Genomic DNA, 25,700 nt, shown 5'->3' on the forward strand with positions numbered 1-25,700 from the left:
TGAAGAACTCCACTTGCCAAGGGAAGAAATTGTTGCATTATAAGTGAGGAATTGTGTGTGAGGTCCCAGTAGGACTGAGAAAATCTGCTTCCTGTTGGAAGTGAGATAAACTTTTCCCCTACTTATCCCTCATTTGCACTTCTTGTATTTGTGTGGTGGTCAATGCTGTTCTGCCCATCAGTTAAGTCTGGAATAAAAGTCTAAGCACATCTGAACTGATTAAATATTGTGATCTTGGTAGGATGCTGAGAGGGGTCTTTTTTCCCCTCAGCAAAGGAAAGTATGATGTCAGAGTAACTAATGAAAGGGTTTTTCTACTAAAATTGGAGGCAATGGATCACATTGTTTGTGATACATGAGAGAGCCCTGAAAAGGTCTGAAAAACTGAACTGAAGTAGCTGAGATGGGTCACCAGGAAGCTATGGACCAAGCTGACCTCACATATGTTGAACAAGCTCAGCAGGTTTCCGCAAACTTTTTGTCACTGCTGGATGGGAGAAGTGTTGACAGAGATTAGAGATAATTTTCAGAGGAAGAGAGCCCTCTTATAACAAGAACTACAGCTAAATGTGGGATATTTTCCAAAAATCTTGTGTTGTGATGGGAACAATGAGAACATACATTTGGGGAGTAAATATGGCAGTTTATACCTGAAATCAATAATTATTCCCACCAGCAATTTTTCCTGATGCTATTTATCTGTAGTTTTTAATTTCTACCACATCTTCTTTCCAGACATCACTAATTGCAAATTTACTACATTAGCTTGTTCTTTCTTTCCAGTATTTCAGATGAATAATATCACACATGAAGTGCAACCCCAGGCCAAGAAAGTTTCTTAAGTTGCACCTATGATAGTGGCTTTGTCACTCCTGTTTTTGTTTGCCTATACTCTCACTGCAAAGTTTGTGTTTACCAAAAAGAGTATTGTAAAAATTCCCTCATGATACATTGATGGGCTATATGAAATTTGGTTCTGCATTCATTCCCATTTTATTTTATTTAAAATGGAAGAAACCCTTCATTTTGGTAGGTGGGTTTCCACAACTGCAAGATGAATACTCTCTCTAGTGTTGCCTCAACTCTTATGCCACTCCTGCAGTATCAGCAAATGCTCACCTCTCTGCTGCAGAGTGGCAGGCACTGAGAGCCAGATGTTTGATCCTAACAACATGGAGAGAAAGGCATGCTCCTTCCTCCAAGTGTCACCAGCAACTGAGCCAAGGGATTGCAAACGCCTGCCCAATGTTTTATGGGCCCATAACACAAGCCCAGCTGCCATGAGAGCTGCTGCACTCAAGCGGCAGTGACAGAAAAGGTAAGGTCGTTGTACACAGGTTGCTGATTTGAATACTTTAGTGCTTTTTGTGTTATTTTCTGGTGATTATCAATGGTAATGTGGGCTTTCTTCCCTGTGTTTCCATTGGTAGGGTCCAGCATCAGAATGAGCCTATACGGGTTGCTACAGGGACTGGGTCCCGCTGGACTAGGTGGCTTCGCTCGCTCAACATCCCCCTCCCCTCTGACTTCTACTGAAGCCCACACTCGATATTGAGGGGCCACAAAGAAGCTTCTGATGAACTAAAAGGTACTTTGAGTTTCCAAGGAGAGGTCTGAGAGCCCCATGGTATTTGTTGTACCTGCTGATCTTCTCTTTGGCCTCTTTTTCCTTTCAGGTGTCCCAAGTTGAGGAAGTGCATCTCAAACAACTCTTAGAAGAATGAAGGACCACTCTTACACAACCTTTCATCTCAACTCCCTCTCCCTTTTTTTTTTTTCAAATGTGAAAGACAATATTTAAAACGAAGGCCAATAAATAAATGTAAATAGGTGTACAATAAGTTGTATAAAAGTTAAATATTGATTATTGAAACATGGCAAAAGCATAATTTTTAGAAAATAAAAGTTGTTTTTCTTTCTGTAGTTCTGCTGTATTATTTTGATAAATTCTCCCCATATGTGGGAATCATGCTAGCCATTTGGTTTGGGCACTGCTGAGGAAACAGGCTGTCTCCATCCACTGGGGACCAAATGTACTGCTCGTATTTTGGAGGAGCACTGAAGACAAAAGTTAGAAGTTGAGAAAGATGACAACCAAAAAAACATTTGAGGTGAATACAGCCTTCTTTACTGAAACAGTACTATACCCCATGCTTCTCTTGAGTTGTCAGAAAATTCAAAAAAGTATCCTGTATTATTATGGAACCCAATAAAAGGAGGGAAGCTGGATCTGGCATGAAAGAATTCAAATTTTGTAGATAGGTATCAAAAAATTCGGATTCTCTGGTGAAATGGAGCACACTAGTCTATTCTAAATGAGAACTGCAATACAAGAATAAGTTACAGTGTGACCGTAACTTCCCATACAATGTTTCCTGTTTCATTATAACTCAGGCACAATCTATAAAGGAGAAGGCAGCAGTTTGATGTATACCAGTCCGCTTGATGTATACCAGGTGTTGGGAAATGATCCCTGGGCTCACAGAGTCCACTGCAGCCTTAGGCACCCCTTCAACAGACATGTAGTGAAGAAGGATGTCTAGAGTCTCTGTTTTTGGCTTTCCGTGCCACAGGCTGTAATATGCGGCTGATTCTCATAGTGAAACTGAGGTCTGCAATAAAAAAAGACCACAAATCCCAAACTGTGATGGAGGAGAGGACAGGAGTCTTAGTATGTGTAATGAGGACTTCTAATAGCAGGTTGATTGGTAGAGAAATTACCAGCTGGTCACAAGAAATGGATGCTATGCAGTGCTCCGAAGATAGGCAAAATATTCAAAAGTCCCTGCCAACCTGAATAGTAAGAACTCTTTTGCACGCAGTTCAGCTCTGTTTCTAACTGTGGCTGATTTCCAAAGCTTCAGAGAAAAGTGAGTGCCTTTGCTCTTCTAACACTAGTGTGTGGATAACCAGGTTAAAAAAATAAATTAAAGCATCTGTCTTAGGCTGTGACCAGCAGAAATCTTGAAATTCAGGATATAAAAGTGGAAACTGCAGTGTGGAGAGTAACTAACAAGTGACAGTAGCTGGGCTTTCTTACAGCAATGACAGCAGAGGTAACACCCCAATAGAGAAAATTCAGATACTGGTGCTTAATGGCTGAGTTGTCCTGGTTCTTCTCAGGAGCATTCCAAACTGTTCTGTACAACAGTGCAGGTTTTCCACCATGTTTGAGGGTCATACCTGGGACCTCCTGGCTATCAGCTAACTTTATACCTTACTGATACCAGTACTTCAAATAATACTATGCTTTACTGGACATTTACTTTCAAGAAGAGATATCTTTACCTCTCTTTCCACCTTCATTTCATCAGGCTATGCAGACTAAAATCTTTTAATATTTATCACGCTGTTTCTTGCTTTCCTTGTTTTTATTAATGAAGCATTTGAAGATAGTGACACCATATGTAATGTTATGACTATTTTATTGCAAAATCATAATTAAGTGCAAAAATTTGTGTCTGAAACAAAACTTGAGTGGTATGGTACTTATGCACATTTCCCTGTATACAGGTAGAAACACTGAGTATTTCTTGCCCATTCCTGACCAATGTTCTTTGAATTCTTCTGAAATACACTTTCAAAGAAAGATCTTACAAAATTCTTAAGTGTATAACTGTTTTTTGAGGAGAGGTGTTTGCTTGGATTTTGTTGTTGTTTGGTTTTTTTTAATGGAAAGTTTTGCAGTGTATTTAGCCAGCTCATATTTTTCTCTTAAAGGAAAACACTGATTTGGAAATGAAACTTTAAGCTGTTTATGAGTCTTGCAATTTTAGGTGAATTCTTTGTCATGGGAAATCTTATAAAGCTATTATAATGTGTGTTTATACTGAAATTTAATTGTTGTGATAAATCTTCACTTAAAGGGGATACAACCAATGTCCTTCATCTGATTTCAAAGGAATTGTATCATCTGGCTTCAGCTGAGATAAAATACAGAAACTATAGAATTATGTGAAACCTCAGAGTGTATAATCCATAGCTTTTAAAGTCTTAATAGACAGCTTGTAATCTCTGTAGCAGGTTGAGGAGTCAGTGCTCAATCTTCACAAAGTATTCCCTTTTGACTGCTCTGAGTTCTTGAGATACTATAAAAATTTACATGTGCAATTTATTAAACGGGTAAATGATAAGATATTCTTAAATGACATTGCCTTATTTTTCTGATGGAAAAATAAGAATATATTATGAATTAACCTCTACCCCTGTAAGCGGAAACACGTCTACACATATAGTGATCTATTAAAATCTCATGTGTGATTTGCAGGTCACTATATAGAGGTGAGTACAATTACTTCTGCTGTTATGGTGATTTTTTTTTTAAGTTGTGGAAATCTAGGCAGTTGTATCAGTTTTTGAAGTACAAAACCTTGGGTAAAACTGTAACGATCAAAACAATCAAGATGGATTTAACAGCCTCCAACTGTCATCACACTCAATATGTCACATATCAGTATTCATTGCATGGTTTGCTGAAGCAAATGTGTAAGACCACAGGAGCAGAAATCCAACTTCATATTTTGTCATGAGTGGATGGAAAAATTGCAACTCAGGTCATCATCTAATCTTAAGCTTTAAAGTATTTTTGTGTGAGAATGTTGAAGTCAGAAATGTCAAAGCTGATGGGGGAAATGAGTAATGTGTTGACTAATAGACTTAAATATTTGTCTGAGTTGTCACACCCATGACATTATATTTTCTGTTTTATTTTTCAGTCTGGACTATCCTGATGGCATTATTACTAATGGAGTACTAGTGGTAATATATATTTATTACAATCTTTCTTGTGTCTGCATAGCAAGTGCAGACTAACTAACTCTGGAAACTTTAAGCTCTGTCCTAAAGCCAATATTGCCACCTACTCTGTTCTACAAACTGGAGGCCTAGAACTATCAGGAGTTAGTGAAGCAAGTGATACAATGCTCATAAAATAGTCCCGTATCTTAATGCACCCATTATTTTGAACAAGGCTCATCTTCTTTACTTAACTGTCTCTCCAAGTTCAAGCAGCTCATGAGCTGTTCCTCTTTAATTTCATATTCAGAAAAAAATACCTTATCTCTATTTCCCCCATGTTATCTGAAGACATAGTAATAGATAATAACTGTGTTCCTCATTGATCAACCAGAGGGGTTGGTTGAGAACAGTATGAATCACTTGCAATGACATTTATACTTCTCTCAGTCATCACTCATCCTCTCTTGCTACAGGCACGTGAGGTTTCCTGTTTGGAGGTTAGAGTGGATATGGGGAAGCTGAAGCAGCAATCCACAAGTGAGGTTATTGCTTCATTAAACTATTGTTTTTGTGTTGTGATTAAGTCATTATAACAGATGTTTGTGCACATTACTGTAGCTGTGTCATATAATACTTAGTTTTGCCATGTCCCACCTGACAAAAGATTGTATCTGTCAAAATTCAAGTTAGTCAAGTATTTGGTTATGAGGCAAATCTTAAACTGATGCAAAAATAGAGCCATATATACTAGAACGAAAAACTTGGAAAAATTATATTAGTTCTTTTTCCGTTTATTGCTTGTCCAAAATGAATTTTTCTAAGTTGGATCTTCTTTTAAAATTATCTTATAATTCAAATAATATGTAAAAGTAATATCCTGTATGTTTGATTTGGGTTTGAGTATGTATAAAGTTTATGCACATTTAGAGTTCCGAAAGAGACCTTTTTTTTCTCTTTTTTTTTTTTAGTAAAAATAATAAACTTAAACTCTTAAAACTTAAACGTAAAATTGCACTGAAGGGGTCTGCCCAAAATGCATGAAAATACTCTGCAACCACAGGATCATCAAAACAGGACTGTTTGTGAAATTTAGCTCTAATAAATACAGCAGGATTCTTTGCTAGTCTTTAATTTCATTCAAATAAACAATAACTTTTGTAGAGCTGCTCATGGGGCAAATCTCAAAAACTCTCATCTGTATTAAGTTAATTCACGGGTGGAAAATTGACCTTTATAAAGAAAATGGTAGCAATTACTGAGTTGCACTACAGGAACTTTCAGGCAGAAATCTAACATGGGGAGGAAAGGTTAGTGAAGTAAAATTATATGCTTCTTGGCCCTGATCTTGCAAGAGAACTGTATATTATCTCTCCGTAAACGTAAAGGCTTTTCTGTACAAGAAACACAAACTTGGGGTTGACAGGTTGTTTCAGTTTTGGTGACATGAGGGTATATACCAAGTAATCTGCTTGATTTTTGAGTTTATAAAATCATTTGATGGTTGCAGACTTAATATAATGAAATGTACACAATGAACCAGAACAGATTGACTTCAAATAAATGACTCTGTCATTCAGCATGGATAATCCAAACCGCCTTTAAACTGACACTCCTTTAAATCTAGACCTTAGTTTCATTTATTTATGGAAAGCACCTACCAAATAGCAAGCTGTGATATTTAAAAAATCTGTGATTTCTGTATATTTATGATTTATACAGATTCACCAAGATATTTTATATCAGTTTTCAGTCTGTTTCAGATACTCAAAGTCTACTTCGTCATCGTGGTGTAGGGAAAATCAGACATAAAGAGTGCAGAGTAGAAGCAGATTGGGATTTTTTGTTTGTTTTTGGTTTTTTGTTTGTTTGTTTTTGTTTTGTTTTAATTAGCTGTGTATGTTTGCTTAGAATAGTTAAAATTCTCTTTGTTCCCTACCTCTCTGTTTAGACCAGGAGCTTACATTTACAGTGAAAGGATCACATGAAGGAAGCCAGAAAATTTTGCTGGACTCTTGTCCCAGCCTTCATATCATCATGTTTCACTGCATCATAAATGACCAGACAAGACTGGATATTATATTGCCAGAAGAGGTAAGTTCTATTTCTGTCTGTTACCATTAACCTCAATGAAATTAGAACAAGAAATTAATGTAATCAGTGAACTGAACTAGCCCTCTTAGTATGAGAAATTCTAGAGATGACAAACATTTCCTGTGTGCATATCCAACTCCTTTTTACATTTTTTCAGCTGGCTGATGGAAATGAAACAGAGAAGCCTGGGGTCCTTTCTTTCCCTTTGAATTCTCTCCCTTTGCAGAAGGAAATAGTACTAGAAGAGGTGAATGCTGTGAACCTTTCGAAATATATATTTTTAAAATGTGCTTAATATTGTCCTGCTAGAAATAAAGTTACCAAATAAAAAAAACACTGTGTAAAATTGTACAGCTAGTTATTGTAAATGATAAAAAATAGTTTGTCATAGTCACTTTTAAAGGAGCAGGTGTTAACAATAATTTTCATAATATGAAAATCATTGTAAACCTGCATCCCACAATTAGAACCAAGTGGTTTCAAGGAACAAAAGTGACTGTCATATGTACATGCATTCAAGATTTTTTTTTATATTGGGGTAATTCTGGAATGGCTAATAATTAAAAAAATTGTGAGATTATGAACTTAATTCCGATTTTAATTTGTCTAAATATTGATAGTGGGAGTGGGTTTGTATATATTTTTTTATTTTAGTTTAATAAGTTAACTTATTCCTGTTGCTTCTTCTAAGTGTGTGCACTGGTGACCTATGTGACATGCAAACTTGTGGTGCACTACCTGCCCCAAACACCCAGGCTTATAAGAGAAGAGAAAATATGACTGGCTAATTGTACAAAAAAAGTCCTTAACCTTATGATTTATTATTTAAAATCCCCCTCTCTTATTCAATAGGCATTGCCTGAGCTTGAAAGAAAGAATGTTTTAAAATTTGGTGGTAATTAGTTTTACTTTCTCAATTTCTAGGATAATTCATTTTGCTTGTGCTTGACGACAAGAAAATGGTAAGATAGCCTCTTTTTGTCCTGTCATCCAGGACTACTGTAAACTAATTATGTAGGTTTTTTCTATGATAGATGGAGAGATGAACACATGCCACGTGAGTGCTTTGTCCTGTGCTCATGTGGTGCTTGAGGTGAGTACAAGTCTGCTGCAGTTACAGGATTGTGCAGTTCAATATGAGTATGTGAGCCTTCATAGGTTTCTTCTGAGTAAATTAGTTTATTTTATGACTATGGTTCTTATATGTGAGTAAAACTGTACTACTCACATATTAATTTTATTTCCCATTTATGCCAACAGTCAGATTTGCATAATGACTGAAGTAAACTCTATCGTTCTTTAACTTTGCAAAATCACCAAAACAAACATAGGGCTTCTGCCCCTTCTCCTGCTTCACCAAATAGAATGGAAGCTGAGATCTGACCAGCTGCACCTCTGACAACCCACTTGCAGGGACAGAATTGCACCAGTGATAGGTAAAATTGAAGATGATGATGTTTTATGGTATAGCTGAAAACTTCACATGGTTCACACCATCCCCACTACTGGGTGATATGTAGAAGGGAATCAAGGTGGATTTTCACGACATGGGAGCACTTCATGTAGGTGCAGAGCTACCTGTTCAACCTCAGACCATAACAAAATATATTGAAATGTGAATCTAGAAGACCCAGATTTATAGAGAGAGCAGGAGAAATTTAAATCTAATACTAAAACAGTTGTTTGTTTTGTAGAGTAAAGCAGTTGAAATTATTCTGGTTTTGAAATTACACTGTGGGATAAACCAAATTTGCTGGAGAACAGAGGAACAGAGGGTTAGGAGTATTAATCCTTGAAACACTCAAATTTGTGAAATATTGGTGAAAATAATATTCAGGACAGACTTTGCAGCCACCAGAGGGTGATGTGACCAAGAAGATTAGGTCAATATTTAGTGCTCTTTTCAGTAATGAGCGTATTTGTGTTGTTGAAGGCACATAACACTAGCTGCCATTTGATCGGGTTTGCACCTTTTTTTCTGATTTTTTATTTTTGCTTGCGCTTCAGTTTCTCAAGGGACAAAATTCCAGGTGTCTGCACATGTTAGAAAAAAAGAAAGATGGATATTCCTGTATATTTGCAGGATGATGCTTGCAAATGCTTATCTAAGAATCTGTTAAGGACACAGATGAAAGGCTGGATTTCCCAGGACAGAGGCTGAGCAGGGACCGATCCTTGCTCTGTAGTTCAAGCTCCCTCATGTAACTGATTAGGACCATCACTTTAAACACTGCTAGTGGGCTGTCAAAACTTGAGAACAAGTGATGATGGCATCACTTGAATTTTTCAGGATGTCTTGGTGACAAACAGGAATGACACAGAAAAAAAATACGGCCAAAATTATCCCTTTTGGTGATCTTTCCCTGACTTGTGTGCCTTGTCTTTGTGTCCGTATTAACCAGAAATCTAAAGTACCTTGGAAACTCCTCTTCATCCTGACTGCTACTCCTTAATGTCAGTAGAAATGTTTGTTTTTCTTCTTTCCTTGATCAATATGCAGACTTGGAACTAACTTGTTTTACAGATGATTTATTTTCTGATTACGTGCCCTACAGATCTTGAAATCAGCTATAAATGATGTGCATTGATCTGTCCCATTGTCTGTTCTAGCTCAGGAGATCTGGATGTGCGCTTGGGTTTTAGCCTGTGCAAGGAAGAGCAGGATTTCCTGCGGAAAAGGAAGAAATATGTTGCTGCTGCCCTGAAAAAGATTCTTAATTTGGAGGAGGATCTGAAAGAGCATGAGGCAAGGCAATACGGTCCATGGTAGCAACTCCTTTCCAGAAATCAGGACCTGGCTCACAAATTCAAACCACAAATAAAAGCCCAACTTGATTAATGCTACTGCTGTGGGCCAGACCTGGCCACTCAAGGCAAGGGATGAGCAAGAGAAGCAGTGGCCTGTTAATGTAGCAGAGCAGAGGAGGCAGGATAATGTCTTCACAGACCCAAAAACTTCTTGACAGCTCCTCAATTCAGCCCAATCCTGTTTATTCCTGGTATTGCTCATGGGTCTCAGGAGTAAAATTTTTAGTGGGTAGACATGGGACAGCTGGGGGATGTTGCCTGGGAAAGAGTGTACCTTATCTCAGTGACAGACACAAGGTTGTGGGCGTGGCACATGTAAGGGGTTTTGAGAGGAAGAAGCAAATATTTTCACACAAACATCTGAATAAAAATTCTTGGGGTGGTTTCCGCAGCAAAAAAACTGTATTCTTGAGAGAACCAACAGATAGAATAAAACCATCAACCTAGAAGAGTGAATGTTACAGCATCACGAATTGCAGATGAAATAGCTTATTGCAAGTTTAACTGTATCACTATAGCTCCTGCTCCTGTCTCTGTAATTGAGTCATAAATTTTGTAACTGCTTATGCCTAGCTGGGTTGCTGAAAATCAGAGAAGTAAACATATGAACACCAAGAATATTCTTTAGCATTTTAGGAAAAATCCCCTCTACCTTGTTAACTGACTTACATTTGAACTGAAAAAAAAAAAAATTAGAGTTTTAATTCATAATGAAAAAATTACAAGATGTAAAACCCAGAACATAATTTTTGGAATTTATTCTGATTTTAGTTAAGATTATGAGATTTTTCCTCATTTCCTGGATTTAGGCTCTGAAAGAGTTTAGAGTACCAAGAACATCTATTTTGGTGGGATTTCTGTGGTTTTGGGGTTTTTTAGGATGGAAGAATTGTTTTTTCATGCTCTATTCATTGACTTTAGAATAACATATTCCTTTATGAAATTAGAAGCTAATACTTGAAAGATAAAAATAGACATTTTCCATAGGGCATGTAAACATCCACACAACTCTAGATGCTAACGGAAGCAAAGGGTGTACTAGATCAGGAAAAGATTAAGAGAAGAATGGTCTGTCTCTTCAATTACACTTGGACTGTGAAAGGGGGGAAACCCTATCAATGACTGTGCTTCAGGATGTAAAGTAATTAGTAATTAGTGGCCTGTGGCCAGGAAGGTTTCGGCTATTGTGTAGTTTGGCTGATTACAGGGTGCTGTGCATTCTTCTGCAACACTGGTCATTGTTAGAGGCAGAATCATGGATCCTTAATCTACTCCACTGTGGTAAATCCTGTATTTTCTATGATGGCCTCTAATAATACACTTTGAGAAAAATTCCAGGGTGATGAGGTTGATTTCCATTTCTATATTAAGTAAACACCCTCCTGTCTGCCTCATCTGAGTGGATAAGACATAAGCCTTCCCTCTCACATCAGTCAGGTGATAGCAAACAGAAACCTTTTGCAACAATCATACCCTTTTCATATGAAGCAACATCGCTGCTTGTATTAATGCCTGTATTAATCTGATTTCTGCAGTAAGGATTGTTTGTCTCTAATAGGTGCATGGCTTTCTCTTCCTCTGCCTTGCTGTGTTGAACAGGTGCCGGTGGTGGCCATTACAACCACAGGGGGAGGCACGAGATCACTCACTGCCATGTATGGCAGCCTACTGGGTCTGCAGAAGCTCAACCTGTTAGACTGCATTTCCTACATTGGTGGTTTATCGGGTACCACATGGTGAGAATGACCCAAACAAGGTTTATGATTTCTCTGTTCGATGCTCTTGACTCTTTGTACAACACCATTGGCTTATATGGCACTTAGCAGACCAAAGGCATTTCCATTTTCCCCATAGTCTCCTCTCTGTCCACCTGGAACAAAGAGATAAAACATACTGATTAAGAGATCAATCATCACATTTGCGAGCTGCTTTTGTCACCACACTGACTCAGTCTATGCCTGATATTTCCATATGAATGCTCTATTCCTTTTTTGTATTTTATCAACTGTTTTAGACTAAACGCAACAAATTTGTCTTTAGACTGGAAATTGAAGAAAGATGAGAAGAATAATTTATGCCTGCCACTTGCTGGTTATTCTCACTTCTATTTTGGATTTACAGTGCATCTCCCTCTGGTAAAAGATGTGTGGGGCTAGTGGAATTAATATGTCACAGGAAGCCCACCAAATGGCACCAAGTTACTGACCCTGGAGAAACTGCAACTATGGTTGCTCGTTGTTAAGTGCTCTCTTCTTCTAGTGGGCATACAGCAGATGTCAAACTTAAAGTAACTAAGGTATTTAATCAAGTAGGTTCTAGGTACCTTCTCTCTTCTATACCTGTTTGGAAGTGGAGAATTTTTTTTCACTGAATTGAGTGTTAGTCCTTTATATCCAAACTTAATGGTAAGTTTTTCTAAGGATTTCCCAAAATTCTTTTAACTTCTCTGTATGTATGTGGTCTGAGAACTTTGTCTGTGTTATGAGTTCAAGGAGACAAATAGGAATGGCCATACAAGGACATGTCTAAGGACTGCCCAGTTTTCTCACTGGTGCAAGCCATTAGCAGATACATGGAACTGAATGTAGGACTAGACCAAACTAGTAGTGACTGCTCCTTAGAATATTCCCCACCTTCCAAGAAATGAATTTGAGGAGGACCTGTGGAGCCTTTGTACTTAATATCCTTGGGTCTTGGGTTTTTTCCTCCCTTGAATTTGAAGATCATTTTTGGGCCTACAGAAACTTTTGTCATCACCAAACCAGGAAAGATTGGAGGTTTTGTTTGCTCTTGAAATGAGAGTATTTGAAATATGTTTAATTTTTAGTTGTGAATCCCACAAGAATTAAGGAACGGGTAAACAGGTTGCACGAAAGTTTTCTTTGATTGTTTTCTTCTAACCTTTCTTCAGGACCATGGCAAACTTATATGAGGATGCTAATTGGTCACAAAAGTATCTGGAGGATGCAATCAAGGAAGCTCGCAAGCAAGTAACCAAATCCAAGACCTGTTGTTTTTCTTTGGACTGTCTGAAGTACTATTATAATGACCTGATGGAGAGATCTAAAGAAGGACATAACACCTCTTTCATAGACCTTTGGGGGCTTGTAATTGAATCCATGCTACATGATAAGGTATTACTCCTTTTTTTTCCACAAACCCATTGAACTTCTATAGCTACTAGGAAGAAGAAAATAAATCCTGGGATGCTATTCAGTACTACTAATGCAAATAATTAGTTTAGTAGTTGATTAAATATTATATATTCAGATCTATTTTTAAAGCACTACTGTTGTTATGAAGAAAGGTTGACCTTGAACTGAAGGAGCCAGGGCATAGCAGTTAAAGGTGTTTTTTCTCCTTAAAGAAAGAAGATTCCTGAGAAAAAAATATTTTTAATCATAAAAAAAATCACTTTGGACATTAAATATTCTCACTAGAAGAGGCACTTAAAAATTTGAAATAATTTGCTTCTCTAGCATAAATGAAGATATGCATTTATAAAGTGACCTAGTATGTGACATATGGAGATGTTTCAAATAGTGGGAAAGACCATTCTCTAAGTATGATATCAAGTTTTAAGAAAGAGTGATAGAAATCTTATTACCTTAAAAATAGTATATCTTAAATAGTTTCCATCTTGTTTATGTTTATACAAGGAAGTTTTAAATTGTCATGTGCAACAGAATATATTCTTGCATACGCATATACTTGCAAACTATCTTAAAATACGATGAATTCTTTGCTAAGACCCAGCCAAGGAAAGAACCTTTCTTTCCACTTGCCAGCATAATTTTTCCTGGAAATGTTTTTTGAGTTCTTTTCTTGATGAATCTCCAATCAACTTTTCTGCATATATCAAAATCTGACATCCCATATAGGGTGTAGCTGCTTCTTGTGGGATATTTGCCAAGTTTGGAATATTCCATGGCAGGTATTTCTGAGCAATCCAGTGAGCTGGGAATGGGAATGGGGAACCTGGATAAAGCTGATAATTCACATTATTTTATTTCAAGTGTAAGTTGTTTTTCACCTCGTTCCGTTAACTACTTTTAATCAAAACCAGAAAGATGAGCACAGACTTTCGGACCAACGGCAGGCAGTGGATAATGGTCAAAACCCATTGCCCATCTATGTGGCCATCAACCTCAAGTCCAACTATAGTGCCCAGGCATTCAGAGGTAATGGTTATGATTTAGATTTCTTATCAACTTTATAATTTAAGTAATCCAAACTTAAATAATATGCACATAATCAGCTTTAATAGTACAATAGTTCTTTCACTCCAACTGCAAAAAAACCCCTCAAATCCCAAACAACAATTAAAATTTCAAATAATAATGACTAAAACTAAAACCAACCAAACAAACAAATATTAAGTGTCTAGCATTTGAGTTCTTTATATTGCCAGAATTGGAAACATGGTTTTACCACAGAAGATGTCCAAGTCACCATTTATCCTGTCACAAAAACCTTGTAATAAAACAAATTCTTATGATGGTTCCACATGGTCTTGTTTTGCACAGTGAATGGGAAAACTTTGAATTTTTGGGTCCAGTGTCAGGAAAATCTCCATTACTATTAGTTTTCATAGTATTTGTTTAATATGAGCATCTGAATACATGATACCAAGTGAATACTGAGCTCTCTGTCACTAGACCCCTAAAGAGAACAAGTTATATATGAGCAATACAAACTTCTGGGTAAGATTAACTGCATTAAGGGGCCAGGGCTTTTCTGCTGGAGATTGCTGTATCACATCCAGGGACTGCCCTCCCATGATGTGGAAGGACCTTATGGCATCAGTACTGCAAGCAATACAGATACAACTATACCTGGTGAAGGGCATATTATGAACTAGCCAGTGTCCTTCTCACTATTTGCTTTCTAGTATTCCTCTGTTTAGCAATAGCTAACATATTACTGCCTTTTCATGGTCTGGCTGCTGTTACCATAGAGTGGCTGGAGTTCACTCCCTATGAAGTTGGTTTCCTGAAATATGGAGCATCTATTCAAGCAGAACATTTTGGAAGTGAATTCTTTATGGGAAGGATGGTGAAGAAGCTCTCAGAGACTCGAATCTGCTATATGCAAGGTGACTATTGCCTAGGGGGAAAGGTGGTCTACTTGAGAGACACCTGGCACTAGTGAGTTCATGGTCTGTGGTGGGCAGCACTGGAAAGACATCAGCAAACAGGTTGAGCTAGTGCGAGTTTACATTAGCAGGGACATACTTAGGAAATATGCCCGTGAAGGTATCCATACAGACAGAAAGGAAGTATCCAAGTGGAAGAACTGAAGGTATGTATCAATTAAAATTCTTCCAAGGCTACTCCATCAATCAGCTTCTATTCACTCGTTCATATTACAGGCATGTGGAGTAGTATATTTTCCATAGATGTGATGTATGTCTGGAATTTGGCTGCTGATTCAGAGGACTTCTGGTGCAGATGGACCAGAGACAGAGTAAAAGACATTGGTGAGATTTTTAATTTTTTTTTCACCACCAGTATATATTGCTTATATTGTGTGAAGATGTCTGATGCATAAAGAAATATCATCAAAGTCAGAGAGAAAAAGATGAAGAAAACAAAGTAGAGATATCAACTATGATTTTTTTTCTGCCTGATTTAGAACTAAATTATCCTTCTTTGGCAAAGATGTTCCTTTTTCTAAAGGTCACAGAGACACAGAAACAGTCCCCAGCAGACATGTAGAAGTCATGTTGTATTAAGAACATATCTTAAGACTGTTAAATTAGGGTATGTTTCTCCTTGGCCACTAATAATGCGTGTAGAGAAAATAGCTCTTGCAGAGGGCTGTTTTCTTGACTAAACTGCCCGTGGAGAAAGCTCGCTCTTGCTATTAATTGCACGGGGACCCTGGAGTGGCTGGTCTTCTAAGGTAGCTGATATTGCAGCTGAGTGATATTCACATTCAGAAGGTGTCTTGTTCAAAGGCCAGTGTTGTCTTTCTGTGTGTTTTGGGACTCATCTCTCCCCTCTATCACACATTACCATAGAGGCGGGCATCACTTGAGGAAGTCTAGAGTGGGAGTTGGGGCTGACTGCCTGGCAGCCCGATGCCTGCAGGTATTTGTCATTTAATTCACTGTCTAATGCTGAGTTTTATTTGGTAGCATAGACCTTAAGGGCTTATAACTATGTTTGATTTACCTTTGGGGCGAGGGAAGGTGATTACTGTTGGTATTAGTCACTCCATTTTTTTAAAATATTGATCATTTCAGAAAACCATCCTAAACTTAGAACTTCTCCTTTCCGTCTTGCAGCAGAAGAACCCTTTCTGTCCATGAATCCCTATGAAGTGGACACGTGTCTATTCACTCCCTCAAGCGTCCTCTCCTCTGCTCTGCGAGATGTCTTAACAGGACGCCCAACCATTGCACAGTACCCCAATTTTATCAGAGGCTTCCAGCTGCATAACAAGTACCTGGAGAGTGAAGGATTTTCTACCTGGAAAGGCACAGTAACTCAGCATGTTTTTTAGTAGTATTCTAAGGAGGTTTAGGTTTTGGAATTCATTTAGGTTTTCCAGCAAAGAGGAAGAGACGAGGCTGACTTCTGACATTCCACTTCTCCCTTCTACAATCGAAAAACACATAGCCAGTTTTGAATAGCATTTCAATTTTGGGGTGTGTGTTGAAGGGGAAAATTGTATCTGATTGTATTGTGTTCCAGCAGACAAGTTGAGTTTAGCCTAAGGAGGCAGGAGGGATCTCCCCTTCAGGGCCATAGCAGCTTATGGTGCCCAGGAAGGAAGGAAGGAAAAAGCAGTAGTGTGACACTCCTGTAAATCAGTACTGCTAGAGTCAAAGGAAGGCAGAGGCAAGGTGGGACAAAATTCTCCATTCTTCCCTTTTTAACTTTCTTCAGAGGAGCAGACAATCTTGTGTTTTATTTGTTGTAATGAAAAATATTTATGTTTCAGACACAGTGATAGACTCCTTACCAAATAAATTGATGGAAACAGCAGACAATGAACTCTCCCTGGTTGATACTGGCTTTTTCATTAATACCAGCTACCCACCACTTTTGAGATCAAAGAGGGAGGTGGACGTCATCCTACATTTGAATTACAGTGGAGGGTCCCAGACACTGGTAAGAAAAGCCATGGTAGCTGAGATATTCATGGTGTTTTTGTTTCTAGAACTTGACAGATAAAATACCTAACTTTTTAGTATTGGAATGGGAATTCGATCATTAATATTGATTTATTATTTAGATCATCAAGCAATTTATTTCTCAGTAACTAAGAAAAATATTAGAAGACAGTGATGGATTATAGGCATTTTAAAATCATCAAGGTCTTCACTGCAGTGGGTTCAAGAGTTTTGAAGAGCTGATGGAGAAGTGTTCTGGTACTCTGATACTGATTTTGCAAAAGCAAAGACCCTGACAATATTTTAACAAATTAAATGAGAAAACCTATGTGTCTTGGCCTCTTTATCTCATATTAGCCTTAGGGAAATGTACTGGCTGATGCCAGACGTGATTAATAATTAAAATTAATATAGGTACTGTTGCATATATAATGAGAATAATATAAAAATAAACATAGGTTTATAGTAAATATAGCTGTTAATTATTTTTTTCATGAGGTCATAAGGTATGTTGATAAATGTATTTGTTAATAGGGAGTCATTATCAAGCAATTACCAATTACAGAGAGGACAGAAAGACTGGGAAAGTGGTAAATAATGAAGATATCAAGACAATGATACAGAAAAATCTGGACTGATGTGTTTCATCTCCATTCTTGCAGTTTCTTTGCCTTCCCCTTCTGAACCTGTTTCACTGGAATTATGAAATTAGTCCTGTGGCTTTTGGCTTCATTTTCAAGTTCAAAGAAAGAGACTGTTTTCTTATTTTGCCTAAAGCAATGTGGAAAATAAGATAAGCTGCAATGTCTGGTGTGGTTATGGCTATTTCCATCTTGCCAGAGGAAGATTCAAGCCTTAAAATACTCCTGTTAGCTACTAGCTGCTGGGATTCAAAATATCCAGGTCTCTGGATCAGTTTTGATTTTTTGTATTAATTTTATTTATTTTATTCATTTATTCAGCCTCTGGATCAGATTGCGAAGTACTTTTTGGGGCAAGGAATTCCATTTCCCAAAATTGAGATAAGTGAGGAAGACAGGGAAAACTTGAAGGAGTGCTATGTGTTTGAAGATGCTGACAGTCCACAAGCTCCAACAGTGCTTTTTTTCCCTCTAGTAAATGACACCTTCAAGAAATATAAAGCTCCTGGTGAGTCATCTGTGGTAGCAATTTTAATAAAAATTCTTTTTTCCAGTGAGTCCTCTCCATTTCATGTCTAATGTCTCACTATCATATTTTACTGCTCCAATGTCAGCATTATCGGTCTCATCAGTGAAAAAAAACAAACCCAAACCTGGTCTGTGTCAGTATGTCTGAATTATCTGAGCTCCAGAGGCTTTTCTGAATACATTTGAGATGGGTATAGGCAATTATTTCACAGGAACTACTAGGGAGAGTATGAAGGTAAAAACCCCAAAATATGTATACCATGGGTGGTAGGTCCTCCACACAAGCTATTTTACTCTACAGACATGGGCTTGTTATGCACTGCTGATTGCAAACAAAGATGAGGCAAAACCTTCTGGTGGTTTTGGTGATAAACCCATTCACCTGGGTTTTGTTCATGTATTTAAAAGTAGTCCCCCAGATTGAGGACTGAGTGGACAGAGCTCTTCAGTTTTAATTTGAATGATGTCCTCTGTGTGAGTGCAATAATTTCTTCTGAACTTTCAGTGAGAGGGTTGTTATTTTATCTAGTACAGGTGTATCATGTTCGCCTTTTGCTTGTGCTTTTCTGGTTTGGGTAACAAAGACTATGCAGTGGTCTAGCATTGCTGCAGCTAATGTTGTTCTGATTCCCACCTGTTTGGGTGATGTAAATGTCAAACGATGTAAAATCATATTTGGATACAGGCTTGATCCAGATGCTAAAGAATACAGCGCTACTAGGTTACTTTTACATCCCTCTGGCAAATTATATCTTTCCTTCCATATCTCCCTTTTCTACCTATAATTATGTAAATGACTGACAGGAGCCACATGCTGCAATAAAACCTTATTGGTGCATCTCCTTGTGGTTTGTCCCTCAGGTGTGGAACGGAGTCCTGAAGAGAAGGCTGAAGGCAAAGTTGATGTCTCCAGCATCCTCTCACCATTTACAACAAGGGAGGTGTGTTTCAGTGAAGAAAATTTTGACAAACTGGTGAAACTGACTGATTACAATGTCTTGAATAACGAGAAGTTGATTATTCAGGCCTTGCGCTTGGCAGTGGCACGGAGGAAGCAGCGGAATTATTAGCCATCACACACTGGCTTTAACTTGCTGTATGATATTTCTTGGGTTGTCTATGGTTTGGTAAGATCAAGATGTTTGACGCTTGCCAGTTATACTTGCAGTAGAAATCACATCATCCTAAGGACATGCTGGACTCCACCCTATTTACACAGCTGTTCAGGCAAACAGACTGGAATTTAGCAGTGGTTTCATACAAAACAAACTTCAAAGCAGCAGATTTGGTTTTAGTTTTGTTACCTTGTTACTTTAACAATTGTTATATATAGTTCATATAAATTATTATAATGTTGTGTAAGACAATGAAATATGTTGAACATTAAAATGTGTATCAAAACAGTATTTACATGGTGGGTTTTCCATTTGACAGAACAGCAATCCCTCAAACTGGAATTTCTTTGGTAAATAACTAATCTGTTGTACTGGTCCTGCTTATCTTCATTATTGAAGGTTGTCATCTCTGATTTGATTGTCTGTCCCCTGTGAGGTTTTTATTTAGCTGTCTTTCCTCAGTAATCCTTTAAAATAAATTTCTTAAGTTATTATCACTCTTGTAAAATCTATCAAGTTTTCACCACCAACAAAAAATACCCCTGGATTAGGTAATTTTTTTTTCAGGAGATAAACAACTGAGCTCCTATTCACAGAACCACTTATATTCAGCCTAAGCAGTAGACATATTGCCCAGTTTTACTTCAGTTTTCTCCTGGACTCTTTGCTGACTGTCCTATCTCACTCATCTTTACTTGCCTTGACTGCTCCTAAAGGATGGCCTTGCAATTTCTTCCAGTGTTTCATGAGGTGGGAAGTGGCTGTCAGCTGTTTGCATAGAATAAGGCAATGCAGGAGAGCCTTTTGAGATCCCTTCCAGACATATTGTTTTACATCTGTTCAACACTTACGGACAAATGGTCTTCGCAGGGATTGTCCTGAAAGAGTGGTTTCTCATCATCAAAAATCCTAGAGTTTTTCTTGGGGAAGGTGGACTCTCACAGTTCTGCAACAGACAGATCGTGAGCTCAGTCTTTCACAACAGCACCCTTGCACTGCGGAGCTGTGATTCATGAAGAGATTATTCACAGCAACTCGGAAAATGTTTTGGATTATCTTTCTTTTGTTAATAAAAGGTTCCCATTGTTGCAATGAACTTCAGACAGAGTCATCAGGGCAGAATTAGTGCTGAGATCAGAAGAGTCTTGACTATGCTCGAAAGTGACAAATTCGTTTTTATGGAATGAAGTTCTAGGTAATGGATGGGGGAAAAAAACCCAGCTGACAGTGGGTCTTAGAAAAAATTGGGTGGTGGAAGAGGATGAGTGGGCAATGTTTTTCACTTATGAGCGTGTTCATTGTGTTCGAGCTCCTGAAAAAACTTGTAGGGGCATGGTGTAACCCTGTTTTTAGGTACAGTATTGTATGTTTAAATCTAGTTATTATCCCTCCATGTGTGAGGCAGCTGTAATTGTGGTTCTGCTCCAATACACTAGATTATCAACTCATGTGATCCCTCTGTGTCCTTTCTAGAGATATATTTGAGATTAGTGTCATAATTTCCGAGAACTTTTTGCTGGAAATGAAACAGAGCAGAATGGAGGATGTTTCAGTCTGTTTCACAGGGGAAACTTACTGACGGAAAAAAGCCAGGCAGGTGTAGAATGTAGCCCGAGCCTGATTAACATGACTTTTCATTGTGTCCAGCTGGCTGATATGAAACCTGCCTTTCCCTCTCTGAGAGAGTTCCTCTTGCTCTCCAGATGATTCTACAGCTCTTCAGTTTCCCAGTGTTTCAATATCTTCTTTTTGAAACAGAGTGCTAGTGACTTTTTTATATATATATTTAATTTCAAGATCATCCATAAAAACATTTAGGCTTATAACTGAGCTTTTGCCAAATCTCTAGGAATATTTTCCTTCCTTTGACTGCTGCTTTTTGTAATCTGTTATTTAGCCTTCCTTAATGTGTTCAAAGTTTATCTGAGTGACACTTGTTGGATCTAGTTCTTAAGTTAGAATATCACAGAGTACCAAATGTTCTAGGAAATTAAAATTCTTTCATGTCCATGAAATTGCCTTTATCAATCAGTTTTCAATTCATTGAAAAGTGAAATGAAATTATTTTGAAATTGATTCCTCTGATAATTTTCATAATAGCAAGGATTATTTAAAAAACAACCCTCAAACTCCCATTTTACTTCTTGTGTGCTCACTTTATGTATTCCCTCACTGAGGTAGGAACCACCTCAAATGATGTGTACTGTCCTGCACAGTGAAGCCTTATAAATGTGAAGACATAAAGAATACGTGAGAATATGAAGAATAATTAACATTCATTTCAACATTAATTTCACTCTCACAAATGTATCCTCTTGGAGATCTTGGAGATCACTGAAACACCTTAATTTGGATGCAAAAAATAATAAAATTTTTGAGAAAGTGAGTGAGCTTTTAAAGCTTTTTCTTTGTAAAGAAAATTCTATTACAGTTTCAACAGGTGACTTGGGAATTGTTTCATGTGATATTTGTCACTGCAATATCTGTTTGGTTGAAAGACAGTTTACTGCTTGAGTTTAGAAGAACGGAATGTGAGACGGGGACAATAAAACTTCTTTCAGATATGTCTTTAAGCAAAAACCCACCTACCCCCTATAGGCAGTAAAAACTACAAAAAGTCTTTTGTTTGACCATTGGTTTGTTCAGATGTTCTTGGCTAAAGAAGTTCTTGTTGCCCGTTCCTGGGCAGCCAGATGGAACCTGGCTGGTTCTAGTCACCTTCCCACAAGAGGCTGCAGTTTGACAAGCTCTCCTGTGTACCAAAAAGTGATGAGGATGCTGAAAAGTAACATTTGCTCAGTGCCTATAACTGTGAAGACCCCTTTTCAGTCTCGATTTCTCTGTAACTACAGCAGCAAAGACCATCCTTCTGCAGTGCCAGAGGCTGGGTGTCTGCGCTTTTGTGCAGGTGTGCAGCGTGCACTCACGTTCCGGGCAGCCAGGAGTAGGAGGAGGGAGAGGAGGAGTCGGGAATTGCTCAAGTGGTGGTGGCGGGGTGAGGCTACGCTGAGTCAAGCACTAACTCACCTGCCTGCCTGCTCCCGGCAGCCTAAAGCACAATAAGTCCTCTCTACCCATCCACCTACACCTTTCACACCTGGCTCAGAGGCAGAAAAGACCACAATGGGACTGTTCTACAGCAAAAGTGAGGTAAGAAAAGGCAAGAGGAGGCTCTGTAATGAGCTGAGCTGGCTGTCCATTGGTGGCAGATGGGACCTGCTGTAGGAGGTGGTGTTCGGCCTCTTGCAATTTGCTCTGAGAATTCTTCTTCACCAAAGCTGAGAGCAAAGCAGGGCTGCTGTCTGGGCTTTGTGACTACTTTGTGTTTTGACCTTCAGGAATGCAAAGACTTTAATGATGCAGTAATTTATCTATTTTGAAAATCCCCAATTAGAAAGAAAAAAAAAGATACCTTTTTGCTTCCACTGAATGAGGCTAGGCAAAACAACCCACCGAGGAAAAATAAGTAGTTATCATTAATGTCAATGAGTGCATAGGAAAAGTCAGGAAACTAGTATTATATGAGATGTTAAATATAGTTCTCTTAAATTTGTGGCAGTTTTGGGGTATAAGGGAATGAATGATAAGACATTGCACATTTTTATATATTTATCTATGTATTTCTTGCTGCAATACCCCCTGCTCTGTAGGTAGTGTGCATGAAATGTCTCTTATGTGTGTTTGTTGCTTCACTACTTATTCTCTTTCCTTTTTACTCCACTTGTTTTTTGGTGTAGTTTTGTTGGAGTTTTTTTAGGGTTTGTTTGTTTGTTGTTTGGATTTTGTGTGTGTGTGTGGGGGGGTTTGTTGTTGTTGTTGTTTTGGGGGTTTTTTTGTCATTTGGATCATTAAATGTGCAGGTTTTCCTCCTTTTATTCCTTTAAGAAGGATACTTATCTAGGGAAAAAAGTACCTCACCTTCAGCTCCTGTATATTCATTAAGTACCCTGCTTGTCTGATCTTTGCTTAGGCTGAGAGAGGACGACAAAAACAAACCAGTTTCCTTGCAGGTTTTTAAAATGTCTTTTGATAACTACTTAGGTTTAAGTGGTTTCTCAAAATTAGAATCATATAATGGCTTGGGTTGGAAGGAACCTTAAAAATCATTTAGGTCCACCCCCCTCGCCATGGGCAGGGTTGCCACCCACAAGACCAGGTTGCTCAGGGCCCCATTTTGTCTGGCATGGAACACTTCCAGGGATGGGGCATCCACAACTTCTCTGGGCAACCTGTCCCAGTGCCTTGCCACCCTCTGGGTAAAGGATTTCTTCCTAATATCTAATGCAAATCTCTTCTTTTTTAGTTCAAGTCTGTTGCCCCTCATCCTATCACTATCTGTAAAAAATGCGCTCTCCCTCTTTTTTATAACTCCCTTTAAGTACAGGAAGGCTGCAAATATTTCCTTTGATACTTTCCTGAGAGTTTTGCTTAGAGGAAGATTGGGTGAGCCAAATTATTCAGAGAGAAATAACTACAGAGTTGGGGCTCTCACTCAGCCCTTCTGAGAAGTTTGGGATGGGTCTCTAAAAGGCACTTTTCAGGTCCTCATTGTTTAAAACCCAGCACTGCTCTACATCAAGATTGGTATTATGTAGCTATAAATCAACTTATGAGCAGCATTGTTACACCACGATATCGTTACTAGTTCCTGCCCTGCTAGATTGTTTGCTGTTCGTTGTGTAATATAGTGGATATATACGACATTCTGTGAATTTTCACAGACCAAGATGTATGTCAGCTGTACTATTAACACAGCAAGGTTCTCTATCACGCATTTCTCTGAGACTGGTTGTAAGAGTCAGACACGTCAAACTAAGGGTTACCACAAGTTTTCTCAGATTGGGAAGTGGACAATATCAGAGGTTTGGTCTGTTATTGTACATTTTGTGTCTGTGGCCACACCTAGTTACAACCTTCTAGGAAGAAGAAGACAATACTCAAGGAAGGACCTCGATTTAGAAATGTTTTTGTTGATTGGAACTGAAACACTTAATTCAGTGTTGCCTTTGACTATGCTTCTGTTCTTCCTTTCTGCCTACTCATCCTATGCATTTTGTACTTTTCAACAGACAGAACCCTCTCCATGCAACTTGCTTACTGTAAAAGTCATACAGATGAAAAATGCCAGGAAAGCAGACTTGTGTGAGTATCTTTGGAGGAGCATCCTCGTGCTTGTAAAGCTACTCTGAATATTACCAAGTGTCGCAAACACTACAGACTATTTATAAAAGGAGAGAGACATCAGATGTGTGATCATGGTATGCTGAAGATGAGGTAGCGCACTCAGAAGATATTATTTATTCTTACATACTTGCCAATACAACACTGAAGTCTAGCCACCAGTTGTAATGCAGAACATGTTTACATAGAATGGATAAAATGTTTCACATCTGAATCTGCAAATAAATTTTCTTTTGTTCACAGGAAAGATTGCAATGAGAACTTCCATTCTATGGTTCCTTCTTACAGTAATATCTAGCCTGTGTAACCCTGGGCCTATCACAGGATATTTTATGTGGGCTCAGGGCTGCATACTTGACAGCTTATGGACTGTCAAATTTGATTCAGCCATAGGCATAGCCATGTTTCAAAACTTAATTGAGGGCTCACAATTAGCTTTTTCTATTCTTAATTATTTTTACAAAATGCCCAGGAATATAGTTACATAAATGTTTATTAATGGTCCATAAATACCTGAACTGCAGAGCACTAGAAAAAAAGCTGTGAATGACAATCACCTCCAGTCTGAGGAGGTGACTGATTTTGTCTTGCATCTGTTCATTTATGCAAAAGGTCTGAATCCAGAAAGTTTGTATAGGAACAGGACAAAAGTAAAGTTGTTCAGTTAAAAAGATGCAAGACAAGATATCTTTTTGTACCTTTCTAATGTGATTTGCTTCAAGTTCTGTGACAATTTTTCTAGAGACCATGCAAAGAAGAGTTTCTCACTCCAATATTTATTGAAGAGCAGTAAGATACTTTGTTGATGTTGAATGTATGGGGAAGAAGAATCTGTATGAACCTTCCCACTGGAATACTTCTACAGCATAGAAAGGAGATTTGAAGCTCAGTTATAGTCTGGAGAGAAATCCCCTGCTACAGCTAAAACCTACCTGAATGTTCAAATATGCACACTGAACCGAAAGAGCGAGCTGTGGAAAACTACAGCCCTTAGGTATCTCCCCAGATAATCATGTTCTATTAAACCATCTGCATGATAATGAACTTACCAAACTTCCTCTCCACCTTTTCCTCATCTAGATCAATGCTTCTTGAAACTATTTTTATTCTGAATGGAGTTTACTATGTTTTGATGCTGTCCTTTACAACACTAGAAAGCTTCTAGAACATGGGACAGGTACTGAAATGCTCAGGCATTTCTGCTTCCCAAGTCATATCCCAGCAGCCCACAAAGCTTTTTAAAGGAGCATTTAGAATGACGGATGTGATTTTGTAGTCCAGCACAGCATCTGAAGCAGCAGTAAAGCCACAACATGGGCTTTCCAGGCTGAGGCTGTAACCTGACACTGTGAAGCATGTTTTGCCCACAAAACAGAATAACAGACATTCACCACCAACATTGGCAAGCTATCCTCTCTTTGAAATGGAAGTATCAGTCAAAATATTGAGGAGAAAAAAGAATTTGAACAAAGAAAACAG

General features: G+C 38.2%; 2 protein-coding genes across 2 annotated transcripts in view; both read left to right on the plus strand.

Moving 5' to 3' along the window:
• Window positions 1-18,995, plus strand: part of LOC113946615 (cytosolic phospholipase A2 epsilon-like) — a 32,338-nt gene extending 13,343 nt beyond the window's left edge. Inside the window, exons 7-21 of the mRNA XM_027642177.1 lie at window positions 4,716-4,758; window positions 5,211-5,274; window positions 6,686-6,828; window positions 6,986-7,075; window positions 7,753-7,790; window positions 9,439-9,574; window positions 11,236-11,372; window positions 12,548-12,770; window positions 13,703-13,817; window positions 14,594-14,731; window positions 15,008-15,115; window positions 15,926-16,117; window positions 16,585-16,754; window positions 17,719-17,905; window positions 18,787-18,995. Coding sequence (XP_027497978.1) covers window positions 4,716-4,758; window positions 5,211-5,274; window positions 6,686-6,828; window positions 6,986-7,075; window positions 7,753-7,790; window positions 9,439-9,574; window positions 11,236-11,372; window positions 12,548-12,770; window positions 13,703-13,817; window positions 14,594-14,731; window positions 15,008-15,115; window positions 15,926-16,117; window positions 16,585-16,754; window positions 17,719-17,905; window positions 18,787-18,995 — 1,993 coding nt within the window. The remainder of the gene's footprint in view (window positions 1-4,715; window positions 4,759-5,210; window positions 5,275-6,685; window positions 6,829-6,985; window positions 7,076-7,752; window positions 7,791-9,438; window positions 9,575-11,235; window positions 11,373-12,547; window positions 12,771-13,702; window positions 13,818-14,593; window positions 14,732-15,007; window positions 15,116-15,925; window positions 16,118-16,584; window positions 16,755-17,718; window positions 17,906-18,786) is intronic.
• Window positions 18,996-22,163: 3,168 nt separating this feature from the next.
• LOC113946636 overlaps window positions 22,164-25,700 on the plus strand; it is a 61,618-nt gene continuing 58,081 nt past the window's right edge. Inside the window, exons 1-2 of the mRNA XM_027642227.1 lie at window positions 22,164-22,190; window positions 24,110-24,182. Coding sequence (XP_027498028.1) covers window positions 22,164-22,190; window positions 24,110-24,182 — 100 coding nt within the window. The remainder of the gene's footprint in view (window positions 22,191-24,109; window positions 24,183-25,700) is intronic.

The sequence above is a fragment of the Corapipo altera genome, unplaced genomic scaffold (genome assembly GCF_003945725.1).
Source record: "Corapipo altera isolate COAL_440 unplaced genomic scaffold, ASM394572v1 23b, whole genome shotgun sequence".
NCBI lineage: Eukaryota > Metazoa > Chordata > Aves > Passeriformes > Pipridae > Corapipo > Corapipo altera.